The sequence below is a fragment of the Coenobita brevimanus genome, chromosome 5 (genome assembly GCF_032717465.1).
Source record: "Coenobita brevimanus isolate Jiangsu-jjx chromosome 5, ASM3271746v2, whole genome shotgun sequence".
Taxonomy (NCBI): Eukaryota; Metazoa; Arthropoda; class Malacostraca; order Decapoda; family Coenobitidae; genus Coenobita; species Coenobita brevimanus.
The window spans coordinates 12450911-12465134 of record NC_136958.1 but is presented as its reverse complement, the minus strand read 5'-3'; the positions used below and the strand labels follow the sequence as shown (position 1 = coordinate 12465134).

The window sequence follows — 14224 nt, the reverse complement described above, 5'->3', positions numbered from 1 at the left end:
TTGGAAGGTGGGAAGAAGCATGGAAGACCAAGAAAAGTGCGAATGGATAATGTACAGTGAACTAGTGAATAAGCAGAGTATAGAAATTAAAGAACAAAAAGAAACGACAGAAGCTAGTAATGTATGTACGGAGGGCTGCACTGTGTTTTCAACTTGGTAGTCGACGGCATGACTCTAGTAGTAGTAGTTATTGCAGCCGCAGGCTTAACTTGAACCCAGTTGACTGCAAGGTAAAGATGCCTCCTTCCTGCAGTACCCCATCGTCCCTCGGGGATGGCGAAAAGAATGAGGGACGTTTGTATAACGTCACTCAGCCATATTGCAGAACTTCTACCTATCAGAATTCTTTCATTCCCCGAACTGCATCTCTCTGGAACTCGCTTCCCCAGGGCTGTTTCCCTGCAAACGTCAATCTACAGCAATTCATATCCAACTGTTACAGATATTTAATGAATGGAGGACGCCAGTAATCTGGTGTATGGATTTTTTTGTTTACTCATTTGTTTTTCCTTCCTCTGTTCTGTTGTTAAAAAAAAAAAAAAAAAACAGGACCGCTATAATGCCTCGTTACATCGATGCTGCAGCATGAAGGCGTCCCTCACCAGTAGGCTACTATTACAAACGTTTTATAAAGCATGATTTTTTCTGCATCGTTTGGCGTCTTGGGTAGAGCCTAAAATATCAGAGGCTTGAATGATAAATGGATGGATGTACTGGACCATTTATACTGGCCCTCTTTTGGTAGTTTTCCTGATTCTGTACATTCGTGTTGCCGTTTCTGGATCCCTTCCACTCCGTGTAAGTGGGGATTGGATGATGATGATGGACTCTTTCAATTAATGAAGAGGAATAAACTTCAACGTTTAAAGGAAAAAATAGAATTAAAAAGGAGGAAAGTCGTAGAGAATATTTAAATCTAATGGAGGATGTTGGTTGCAGTGTTAGGTATGGTGTTGTCTGGACTGGCGGCATTTTCCATCTTTTTCGTAAAAACTTCAGTGGACAACCTGATCGTCAGCTGTGTGTTTGGGGCCGTCAATTCCATGGCCTTCAATGCTCTAAATTGTCTTGGAGCTGAACTGTACCCTTCATATATCAGGTATGGGCTTTGTAAGTGATTTGTGTATTATGTACTGAGATATTCGATTCTATCATTGTCCTCCGTGCTTGGAAGAATAGGAGCAAGTCAGTAAACGATGTGATGGTTGTATGTCTGTCCTCCTTTGTATAAGAGTCATGTGCGCTCTCAGCTTGAATATTGCTCACCCTTGTGGAATGGTTGTGGAGAGGTTGCATTACGACAACTAGACAAAATTTAGAATAAAGCTGTTAGAATCATTAACAACCCTGCCATTACATATAAACTACCTCCCCTGCAAGTAAGAAGGAATGTTGCCTCCCTTGCATTATTTTACAGATATTTTTTTGGCAAATGCTCAGACGAAGTTGCGTCTATGGTGCCACCTCTCCATGCTTTCCCTCGTGCTACACGGGCATCTGGTAGCGCTCATGACTGGAATGTCACTCAACCATATTGCAGAACTTCTGCCTATCAGAATTCTTTCATTCCCCGAACTGCATCTCTCTGGAACTCGCTTCTCCAGAGTTGTTTTCCTCCAAATTTCAACCCACAACTGTTCAAGTCTAACTGTTACAGATATTTTATGAATAGAGGACACCAGTAATCTGGTGTATGGATTTTTTTTTTTTCCCCATTTGTTTTTCCTTCCTCCGTTCTGTTATTTAAAAAAAAAAAAAGTGCGTCTGTTTCTTTTGCCTTATAGTACGTAGACTCATTGTGTCTTACGTACTGCGTGTGCACCACCGCCACCTGTCATATGCATGTTTACTTACATTCATTGGAGGAGGTGTGGGCGCCCATCATCCACTCACTTGATGTAGTGCTGCCATGTCCGTCATTTTCTTTTCTGCGCTCGCCCTCTTCTCTTCCTACTTCTCCCATCCTTCCTCTCACTATTTATTACTCTTCTTTCCACTTCGGGTGGCTTTACACCGAATAACAAGCCCATTGTGGACCTGTATTTCAGGAAACCATTTAAAACGCAGGGTGATATCCACGTAGCTGAATAATGGGGTAACGTGGAGCTTTCCTTCCTGTAGTGCCTCTGTTACCTTGGTAGAGACGATGGTGCGGCATCCATTAGAGAACCAAACCTCCACATTAATCCCCCACACTCGTTGTGACGATGCGCTGTTACCCGCATGGGAACATTGGTTCACAGCACGGGACGGCCCTGCAGAGGTGGTCGTTTGCCTACGGTTGATGGGTCTGGCCGGCGAGACAGACAGGTTGCACAGCAACAACAGCAAATTATATTCATTTGTGCTTGTGTATAAACATATTCTTATATGCGGGAGCATCTCTAGGTGTGGCATTGTGCAGTACGCCTGTCTCTCGGACGCGAAGTGCTTCATTTCCATTTACTTTAGCGATTGCGAAGCCATACCACATCATACCTTGAGACAGCAATCACCTTCCATACCACATCATCCCACAACACAGCAATCACCGCCCATACCACATCATACCACAACACAGCAATCACTCCCATACCATACCACAACACAGCAATCACCTCCCAAACCATACCACAACACAGCAATCACCGCTCATACCACATCATACCGCAACACAGCAATCACTCCCATACCATATCATCCCACAACACAGCAATCACCTCCCATACCACATCAGTATCTCAGTAACACAGAGAGTAGGCCAGCATGCTCTCCAATATAAGTTTCTCTATCAACACAAAACAACATTCACAGTACACACTACACATCCTTTTCCAAAATTCAAAAAGAAATTATGGCGTTGAAATACTTAGCCTTGGAATCCTCAGGGGGGGGAACAAAAATGCCCCCACCTTCTGCTCCTCTCCCGGTGACGACTCGAGCTACCTGGAACCATTGTCTGATTCATTTCCTCTTCATTTCTGCAACATTCGTGGCCTTTCCTCTAACTTTCGCTCTGTTGAGCACAACCTCTCCTCCTCTAAACCTCACCTTCTTTTCCTAACTGAGACTCAGCTGTCTGAGGCAACTGACAGAAAACCCTTTTCTGTATTCTCCTACTTTCTCTATAATCATTTCAAAGTCAAAGGTGGCTGTTGTGCACATATACGCAACGCCTTATCTTGCTCTCGTGTTCCTGAACTTGAATATTCTGAATTCTCTACACTCTGGCTTCGGCTTTCCTGTCATTCTCTGACTAAATATATCTGTGCTGTTTACTTATCCTCTAATTCTACTGACTATCAAAAATTCTTCGACTATCTTATTTCCACGATGGAACACATTCCATCCATTTCTCCATTCTCTGAAATCTTCATTCTAGGAGATTTCAATGTTCATCATCACCTTTGGCTCTCCTCTCCTTTCACTGATCCACCTGGTGAAAAAGCCTACACCTTTTCTATCCTTAATGACCTAGAGCAGCTTATACAGCACACTACGACCGCCTTCAAGAGGGCTTCAACATCCTTGACCTCTTCCTTAAACTAATCCTTCTGCTTTCACTGTTAATCTTTTCTCTCCATTGGTCTCCTCCGATCACAACCATATCACCTTCACCTGTCCTAGCACTCTGGTACGGCCTGTGGACCCTCCAAAGAAACGTCATCTGTGGCACTTTGGAGCTATGGATTGGGAGGCCCTCAGGCAGTACTTCTTTGATTTTCCTTGGAATGATTATTGCTTCCATGGTTGGGAGCCATCTGACTGTGCCTTGCGCATTACGGAGGTTATTCTCTCGGGCATGGAAGCATACATTCCTTTCTCATATCCTTTGACTAATGCAAGAAAGCCTTGGTTTAACCACGCTTGTCCTAATGTTGTCCGCAACAAGGAGAGGGCCTAAAAAAGGTACCGGAGCCAACCCACCCCTGAATCACATTTGTTTTAAGTTTCTGCCCGGAATCGTGCTAAGTCTGTTCTTCGCTCTGCTAAAAATAATTTCGTCCGTACTAAATGCTCTCAACTCTCCAACTCGAATTCTTCCCATTCCTTCTGGCACCTTGCCAAAAACCTTTCTAATAACTTTACCTCATCGTCCTTCCCTCCTCTTTTCTACTCTGATGGTTCTGTAGCTATTTTTTCTACTGATAAAGCAGAGCTCTTTCCTCAGACTTTCTCCTCCAATTCCACATTAGACGATTTCGGTGTTGTTCCTTCATCACTTCCTCCCTCTGACTTCCTCGTGACTGACATCAAAATATCTTCAGCTGATGTATTTTCTGTCATCACAGGCCTCAATACTAACAAAGCATATGGGTCTGATGGAGTCCCTCCTGTTGTTCTCAAGAACTGTGCTTCTATGCTTACACCCTGCCTAGGCAAACTCTTTCGTCTTTGTCTATCAACCTGTACCTTTCCTTCTTGCTAGAAGTTTGCTCTTATTCAGCCAGTCCCAAAGAAGGGTGACTATTCCCAAGCCTCTAACTATCGTCCTATTGCTTTAATATCCTGTATCTCAAAAGTTTTCGAGTCAATTCTTAATAGAAATTTTAAAGCATCTTTCCTCTCACAACCTTCTTTCTGATTGTCAGTATGGGTTCCGACAGGGAATTCCACTGGCGATCTTCTCACTTTCCTTTCAGACCAGACTCCTGGTCCTTCTTTGGCGAAAGCTTTGCTATTGCAATTGACATCTCAAAGGCTATCGATCGAGTCTGGCATAAATCTTTAATTTCCAAGCTGCCCTCTTACGGTTTCTATCCTTCTTTCTGTGCCTTCATCTCTAGCTTCCTTTCTGGTCGTTCTATAGCCGCTGTTGTAGACAGCCATCTTTCTTCTAGATCTATCAACAGTGGTGTTCCTCTGGCTCTGTCCTATCACTAACTCTCTTCCTTTTATTCATCAATGACTTATTAAGCTGTACATCAAACCCTATCCACTCATATGCTGATGACTCCAACCGTCACCTTTCTATTCGGTTCCCGCAACGCACATCTCAGCAGTTACTTCAACAAACAAGGGATGAGGCTGTGGCACACCTAATGTCTGACTTGGCTCGTATCTCTGACTGGGGTAAAAATAATATGGTTGTTTTTAATGCATCTAAGACTCAGTTCTAACACCTATCTACCCGACAAAATCTTCCACAGGTATACCCACTAATGTTTAATAATATTCAGCTTAATCCTGCATCATCCTTGAACATGCTTGGGGTTTCATTTACTCAGGACTTATCTTGGAAAGGTCATATTACGTCTCTTGTAAAATCTGCTTCCAAGAGATCAGGCGTGCTATGCTGACTCCGTTCCTTCTTTACCCCTGCACAATTGTTGACTCTATACAGGGGTTTTATCCGCCCCTGTGTGGAGTACAACTCTCACTGGTGGGGAGGCTCCCCACATACAGCTCTTCTCAATAGGGTGGAGTCAAAAGTTTTCATCTCATTAACTCTCCTCCTCTTACTGACTCCCTTCAACCTCTGTCTCTTCGCCGCACTGTTGCATCTTTATCTCTTTTCTATCGCTACTTCAGTGGTCACTGCTCCTCTGAACTGTCTGCTTGCATTCCTCCACCTCCATGACAGGCCCGTGGCACCCGTCTAGCAGCAAACTCTCATCCATTTTCTGTTCAACTCTCTAACGCAAGAGTTAACCATTACTCCCAGTCCTTCATTTATGCAACAGGTCAACTCTGGAACTGTCTCCCTCTGTCTGTATTTCATGCTTCCTATTATCTGTAGTCTTTCAGACACAGTGTGTCCAGGCATCTCGAAATGGTCGGATCTTGAATTTGGCTCTCGCTTGTATTTTGTTTTGTTTTTTTTCTGGAAGGAACAGTTATTGCGGGCTCCTGGCCTTTGGTTCCTTCTTCCTCGCATAATGAAAAAAAAAAATCATACCACTACACAGCAATCACCTCCCACATCATACCACAACACAGCAATCACTCCCATACCAAATCATACCACAACACGGCAATCACATCCCATACCACATCATACCATGTGTGGAGTAGACTGTAGCACCAGTCGAGCAGGGCAGTACTCTCGAGGTGGATGGAAGCTGATGACAGGGAGTGCTGGAGCTCCCGTTTCATCAGCCCTCAGGACTAGTTCCTGACCATCCCCCTTTGCTGAACTTTTTCAGTGTCTTAGTTACACAGAGAGTAGGCCAGCATGCTCTGCAGTACAAATTTCTCTAACTGTCTACACCAAACTACATGCACAGTACACATTAAACTTTCTATTCAAAATTCATTTAAAATGGCGTCTCTTTACCAAGCCTCGGAGTCCCCAGGGAGGGGGGGACCATAAATGCCTCCACCATCCGCCCCTCTCCCGGTGACGACTCGAAATGCCTGGAACCACTGTCTGACTCTCTTCTTCTTCATTTCTGCAACATTCGCGGCCTTTCCTCTAACTTTCGCTCTGTTGAGCACCACCTCTCCTCCTCTAAACCTCACCTTCTTTTTCTAACGGAGACTCAGCTGTCTGAGGCAACTGACAGCAAACCCTTTTCTGTATTCTCCTACTTTCTCTATACTCATTTCAAAGCCAAAGGTGGCTGTTGTGCACATATACACAACGCCTTATCTTGCTCTCGTGTTCCTGAACTTGATTATTCTGAATTCTCTACACTCTGGCTTCGGCTTTTCTGTCATTCTCTGACTAAATATATCTGTGCTGTTTACTTATCCCCTAATTCTACTGACTATCAAACATTTTTCGACTATCTTACTTCTACAATGGAACACATTCTATCCATTTCTCCTTTCTCTGAAATCTCCATTCTAGGAGATTTCAATGTTCACCACCACCTTTGGCTCTCCTCTCCTTTCACTGATCCACCTGGTGAACAAGCCTACATCTTTTCTATCCTTAATGACCTAGAGCAGCTTGTACAGCACCCTACTCGTATCCCTGACCGCCTTGGAGAGAGCCCCAACATACTTGACCTCTTCCTCACAACTAATGCTTCTGCTTACTCTGTTAATCTCTTCTCTCCATTGGGCTCCTCCGATCACAACCTTATTACCTTAACCTGTCCTATCACTCCGGTACGGCCTGTGGACCCTCCAGGGAAACGTCGTCTGTGGCATTTTGGAGCCGCGGACTGGGAGGCCCTCAGGCAGTACTTCTTTGATTTTCCCTGGAATGATTATTGCTTCCATGGCCGGGAGCCATCTGAGTGTGCCTTGCGCATTATGGAGGTTATTCTCTCGGGCATGGAAGCATACATTCCTTTCTCATATCCTTTGACTTACACAAGAAAGCCTTGGTTTAATCACGCTTGTTCTAATGCTGTCCGCAACAAGGAGAGGGCCTACAAAAGGTACCGGAGCCATCCCACCCCTGAATCACATCATCTTTACGTTTCTGTCCGGAATCGTGCTAAGTCTGTTCGCTCTACTAAAAATAATTACATCCATACTAAATGCTCTCAACTCTCCAACTCGAATTCTTCCCGCTCCTTCTGGCACCTTGCCAAAAATTTTTCTAACATCTTTACCTCATCATCCTTCCCTCCTCTTTTCTACTCTGATGGTTCTGTAGCTATTTCTTCTACTGATAAAGCAGATCTCTTCGCACAGACTTTCTCCTCCAATTCCACCTCAGACTATTCCGGTGCTGTTCCTCCATCTCTTCCCCCCTCTGACTTCCTCATGGCTGATATTAAAATTTCTTCAGTTGATGTATTTTCTGCCATCACTGGCCTCAGTACTAACAAGGCATATGGGCCTGATGGGGTCCCTCCTGTTGTTCTCAAGAACTGTGCTTCCGTGCTTACACCCTGCCTAGGCAAAATCTTTCGCCTTTGTCTGTCAACTTGTACCTTTCCTTCTTGCTAGAAGTTTGCTCTCATTCAGCCAGTCCCAAAGAAGGGTGACCACTCCCAACCCTCCAACTATCGTCCAATTGCTTTAACGTCCTGTACTTCAAAAGTTTTCTAGTCAATTCTCAGTAAAAAAATTTTAAGGCATCTTTCCTATCACAACCTTCTTTCCGATCGTCAGTACGGGTTCCGTCAGGGACGCTCCACTGGCGATCTTCTCACCTACCTTTCAGACTCCTGGCCATCCTCCTTTCGGGACTTTGGCGAAAGCTTTGCCATTGCACTTGACATCTCAAAGGCTTTCGATCGAGTCTGGCATAAATCTTTAATTTCCAAACTGCCCTCCTACGGTTTCTATCCTTCTATCTGTGCCTTCATCGCTAGCTTCCTTTCTGGTCGTTCTATAGCCGCTGTTGTAGACGGCCATCGTTCTTCTCCTAGATCTATGAACAGTGGTGTTCCTCAGGGCTCTGTCCTATCACCAACTCTCTTCCTTTTATTCATCAATGATTTTCTAAGCTGTACATCTAACCCTATCCACTCATACACTTATGACTCCACTCTTCACCTTTCCATTAGGTTCCCGCAACGCCCATGTCAACAGTTACTTCAACAAACAAGGGATGAGGCTATGGCACACCTAATGTCTGACTTGACTCGTATCTCTGACTGGGATAAAAATAATATGGTTGTTTTTAATGCATCTAAGACTCAGTTCTAACACCTATCTACCCGACAAAATCTTCCACAGGTATACCCACTAATGTTTAATAATATTCAGCTTAATCCTGCATCATCCTTGAACATGCTTGGGGTTTCATTTACTCGGGACTTATCTTGGAAAGATCATATTACATCTCTTGTAAAATCTGCTTCCAAGAGATTGGGTGTGCTAAGCTGACTCTGCTCTTTCTTTACCCCTGCACAATTGTTGACTCTATACAGGGGTTTTATCCGCCCCTGTGTGGAGTACAACTCTCATGTGTGGGGAGGCTCCCCACATACAGCTCTTCTCAATAGGGTGGAGTCAAAGGCTTTTCGTCTCATTAACTCTCCTCCTCTTACTGACTCCCTTCAACCTCTGTCTAGTTGCCGCACTGTTGCATCTTTATCTCTTTTCTATCGCTACTTTAATGGTCACTGCTCCTCTGAACTGTCTGCTTGCATTCCTCCACCTCTACGACGGGCGCCTAGCACCCGTCTGGCAGCAAACTCTCATCCCTTTTCTGTCCAACTCTCTAATGCAAGAGTTAACCGTTACTCCCAGTCTTTCATTTATGCAACAGGTCAAGTTTGGAACTGTCTCCCTCTGTCTGTATTTCCTGCTGCCTATGATCTCCAGTCTTTCAAACGCAGTGTGTCCAGGCATTTCAAAATGATCGGATCTTGAATTTGGCTCTCTTTTGTATTTTGTTTTTCTCTTGGAGGGAACTGTTACTGCGGGCTCATGGCCTTTGGTTCCTTCTTCCTCGCATAAAAAAAAAAAAAATACCACAACACAGCAATCACCGCCCATACCACATCATACCAACGGCATTAAATGAAGGACCATGAAGGTCCCGTACCTACGACTTCTGCACTTGTTTAGGAAATGGGCAGCTGAAACTCAACCTTCCTTATGTCTTGAGTCTTGACACAGGGACGTGACTTTCGCATCGTCCAACGCAGGTCACAAGAAACCTTTTACCTCATCTTTTTAGAAGTATGAGGGTTTTGAATTCCATTCATATCAAATATTAGTGGAATACACCCTGTGAAAGTAGGCCTTACAGAGTGTCTGGTCAAGATTTTTCCTTGGAAACCATGGGAAGAGAGAAAGGTATGGGTGTGACAAACAGAACGCCGTGGTCAGATTGGTGTGCCAGTATGATAGGCGGCGTACGAGTATAATCTTGAGAGATGTAATGTGCAAGGCATTGTATGTTGGCTGATAAAGTTTTAAGTTTAGGATTATTCTTCCTGATGTGAGGGGAGAGGAAGAAAAAAGAGGAAAAAAAAGCTTTAGCGTGCAGGGATGAGTGAACAAAACGATCTGAGGAAATGGTGATTGGTGGGGAAAGGGAGGAATATACTTTGCGAGACTGCAAGTCAAAGATTTTTCTGGAAATTCAGTCGAGAGTACAGGAAAGCAGAAAGGGTCAGATGGTCAGGTAAGGAGAGAGTTAGGATGCTGGTGGGTGGAGGAGCATAGAGTGGCCCGTGTTATGCGCCTTTCATACAACATTACAGTTTCACTGAATTGCTTAAACGTTCTAGCCTGCGATAACATAGCCTCAGATATTCTGGTTTCGGAAGGAGTCGTATAAGACAGGTTACTGTAATCACGTTATCCGCGTAACATGGTGGTAATAAAAACTACATGCTCTTGTAAAATGCAGGCAAAAGATGTAATGTAAACGCTTCCGATAATAATGGTTCTAATTTGATTTGTATATTGATTGATGTGATTCAGCAATATCTTGTTATCATTCTGTTAGTTATCGAAGATAGGAATGCCCTACATATGAATGTACTCAGCAATTCCAGTGCTCGCTGAGGTCGCATTTACACCAGTTGCTCGCTGGTGTGGGTGGTTGCGGACGTGAGTTTTGCATCTCTGTAGCATATAAAAGCAACCCCACTTGACGTGGGCGGGTATGGACGAAAACTTTTATGGGCTTCAGCAACGCAAAACTCCCACCCTCACCAACAACCATTTGGTGTGGACGTAACCTGACTCATGACCTCATCTTTCGCATATCATTTGACCACGAACCCTAGTTTTATTTATTTTATATGTGTGTTAGACCTGATCTGATGTGCATTAATAATGTCATGTTTTGTACACGTACAGTAATAATGTATAAAAGCATGTATACAGATCCCAGTTTCCTCTAACTTTCAAGGGCAACATCACTAGCGGTATCTGCCCTGATTGGTAGTGCAGCGTCCATACTGGCCGGTGTTGCTTTTGGTTACCTGTTGGATACCAATTGTGCCATACCTATGCTTCTGGTGGCATCGCTTCTCACAGGTCAGTATCAGTACTGTGCATTGTAAGACTTACTCCTCATAGATCCTTATCAGTATTTTACTTTGCTTTATAAGACTTACTCCTCACAGTATTAGTACTTTAGTTTGTTTTATAGAACTAACTCCTGATAGGTAAGTATCAAATCTTTACTTTACCTTATGTCTGATTCGTCATAGGTCAGGATCAGACCTTGGCTTTGCTTTATAGCACTGCCTTTACCATCTGTTTCTATTAAAAATGTCGTATTAGAGCATTTCCATAAACTTGTAACTGAAAATAGACCTATTCCATTAATCCAGGTTACTTTTAATCTGCCTTTCCTTTGCAAATACCACTGAAAATTTGCTTTTTAAATGGCTGACAGAAGTCAGGACCGTGAAGGTAGCACGAGTATAACCAGTGGACCCACAAAACAAAGTAAATTACAGGCCACGGGTTTCATGGACCGGTGCAAATCCCAGTATGTAAACTATCACATTCTTAAAACCACTCAACCTGAAAGGACCTTACAACTCCAAGCCGATTATTTGTGTTCTGTTATTGTTAACTACAGACGAGTTCATAATTTTCTATTAAAAAAAAAATATATTAAAAAAAAAATAAAGAACTGGGAGAGTTATATACAGCCTTCATTACTAGAGGTTTGTCCAGAACTGAATGAAATCATCTGGTAACAGCAGTATCTGGCCTGACCCTGGTGAAAAGAGACATTAAATACTTTGTGATGGATGGACTGATGTAATAGCTAGATGGCGATGCCTTAATTCCTTAAGGAATGGTCACAAACGAATTGCCACCACGTCACTCAGTCTTCTACCACTTGGCTGCCCTCTCTCTAGCTCATACCCCCTGTTATCATATAACTTTTCACCCTATCCCTCCATCTCAACTTCGGTCTCTCCGTCCCCCTTCCCCCTCCAGCTCACTCACGTACAATTTCCTAGCCAGTCTCTTACTATCCATCCTCTCCACATGGCCAACCCACCTCAAGAGTATTTCTCCTAATGCGTTCGAGTACATCCACATCAACACAACAGCCCTCCTTCATTTTCTTATTCGTCTGTCTGTCTCTCTACGTAACTCATGCCCCGCATACGGCATTTTAAATATTATGTAATATTTAGCAGAATCATTGTCAACAGGTGGTGGTTTGTTAGGCCTGTTACTGCCCAACACAAGTAGAACAGCACTGACCTGAAGAACCGATCACGACTGTAGGTACTGTATATGTTGAACTAACTGCTCATAGTTTAAGGGCGGGTGGCAAGGAAGTTTTCAGGTACACACCTAATGTATATTTTTTTATGGATACCATGCTGATCTTTTATTTTATTTAAGAAGGGTAACACATGTTTTTCATGGATATCATGTTGGGCTTCTATATTATTTTCATTAAAATAACTTACGTTATTCTTCAGCCATATGTTTTTTCCCTACTCTTACCTTGTTGCAAATGAAGGTTAGTGATTTAACTTTGGCTTGTTCACAAGTACTGTCCATGATGATGTGTGGTTTCCAGTGGAGGGATTCACAAATATATTTGCCATCGATTTGCATCGCAATTCTGACTTTTTCAGGAAGGACAAGGGAAGGAGAGTGTAGAATCTTCCATATCCCTAATTCTTCTTGCAAAAGCAAATATTAAGTTGGGCATAAGTTAGGACAGAGAATCTATCATAAATATGTTCGAGAATGTCACTGGAGGAAAATACGAAAGCGAATTATTATTTAAGAACTCTTTAACACTCCCAGGATCACGCATGCAACTGCAGCGTCTCATTTTTATGATACCAGACTTTCGTCTCAGGTTTAGAACTGCAGAGTGGCGTTCTTTAAATTTTCACCAGAAAGGTTCTAGTCAACATAAGAATTGTTGACATATATATATATATATATATATATATATATATATATATATATATATATATATGTGTGTGTGTGTGTGTGTGTGTGTGTGTGTGTGTGTGTGTGTGTGTGTGTGTTTGTAACAAAAAGCAAACCGTTGGCTTATTCTGTACAAATTACTGGAACTTTCGGGTAGCACCTCCATATATATATATATATATATATATATATATATATATATATATATATATATATATATATATATATATATATATTATCCAAAAGTTCCAGTAATTTGAACAGAGGGAGCCAACAATTTGCAGTTTTGCCTTTTGCTGCTAGGAGGAGTCAGCAGCACCCCTTGTGCGTCAGTGTGGCCCCGGCCATGTCTGTGAGTAGACGTGTTTTTGAGCTAAGCTTACTACTGTAACATGGTGTGTAGGTGGTTTGGCGGTTTTGCAATGGCGGACGTCATGGAACAAACAACCTTGCAGAAACTTCGTAGGTTCTTGTAGTGTGTTTTGTAGATCAGTTATGCGTAAGTTATACTCTTGGACGAGAGGCAGTTATACGTAAGTAGGTTTGTAAGTAGATAGACTTAGTTCCCTTTGTCATGCAATGACAGGAGAGGTAAAGATTAGTATGGGACTATTTATAATTTTATTTGTCTTGAAAAGATTAACTAAAGTCTCTCACACACAAGTACAGAGTCCCGCTGTTACCTCCCAGATTGTCTCGTTAGACCCCTTCTCTCTCTCCCTCTCTTTACAACCTCTCGGTTCTATAGCTAGCCCCCTTCTGCCTCTCTAATCCTTCCTTCCTTGTCTAGGAGGGCTTGTGTCACGTGTACTGGACACATGTTTGAATGTTCGAGAAGCCCGTGTGTCTGTGTGTATGTACCATTTCCGGTGACACAGTGCACATCTGGCATTCCTTACAGAAATGCAAACACATTTCCTTTCCCACTGAATTGACAAACACATTTCCTTTCCCACCTAGCTTGAGTACCTTTAAGACTACACATTTGTGTTCCTATCAATTATGAATTTGTATTATTATAATAAATTATGGAGTCCTGACATCGCTCGGTCATGCCAGCTGGCGATCCTCAGACAACATTTATCAGTGACACACTCTAATCTATTAATACATAATACTAATTATAATATTGTATAGACATAATATTCATCATAATATTGTACTGACCTAACATTATTCTAGAAAAACTGTATAATACATTTTAAGCAAATTGTATACATAATTAAACAAATGCTCTATAGTTAAACTGATTAGAGAATATTGTATAACATATTGTAAAATGTGTATGTATAACAGACATATGCATAAAATTGTGCAATGGTAATACTGCTAGGTTATTACATGGAGTTATCCCTTTAGTAATGTCTAATATTTCGCCTAACGTGTATGATGATTCTAGTAATAAAGAATTGTTGTAACATTGTATGAACTGTTATATAATTGTGTTGTGCATAGTTATATTGTAATTGTTACATATCGTTTATAGTTACATAATTGTAGCAACTGTAACATAATT

At 42.4% G+C, this 14224-nt stretch overlaps 1 protein-coding gene across 1 annotated transcript in view; it reads left to right on the top strand.

The window, feature by feature from the left end:
* The window catches only part of LOC145397778 (synaptic vesicle glycoprotein 2B-like), an 82336-nt gene extending 70314 nt beyond the window's left edge, over nt 1-12022 (top strand). The window contains exons 13-15 of the mRNA XM_080270804.1: nt 940-1099; nt 10697-10824; nt 11967-12022. Of these exons, the coding sequence (XP_080126930.1) occupies nt 940-1099; nt 10697-10824; nt 11967-12022 (344 nt within the window). The remainder of the gene's footprint in view (nt 1-939; nt 1100-10696; nt 10825-11966) is intronic.
* Nucleotides 12023-14224: the final 2202 nt, after the last annotated feature.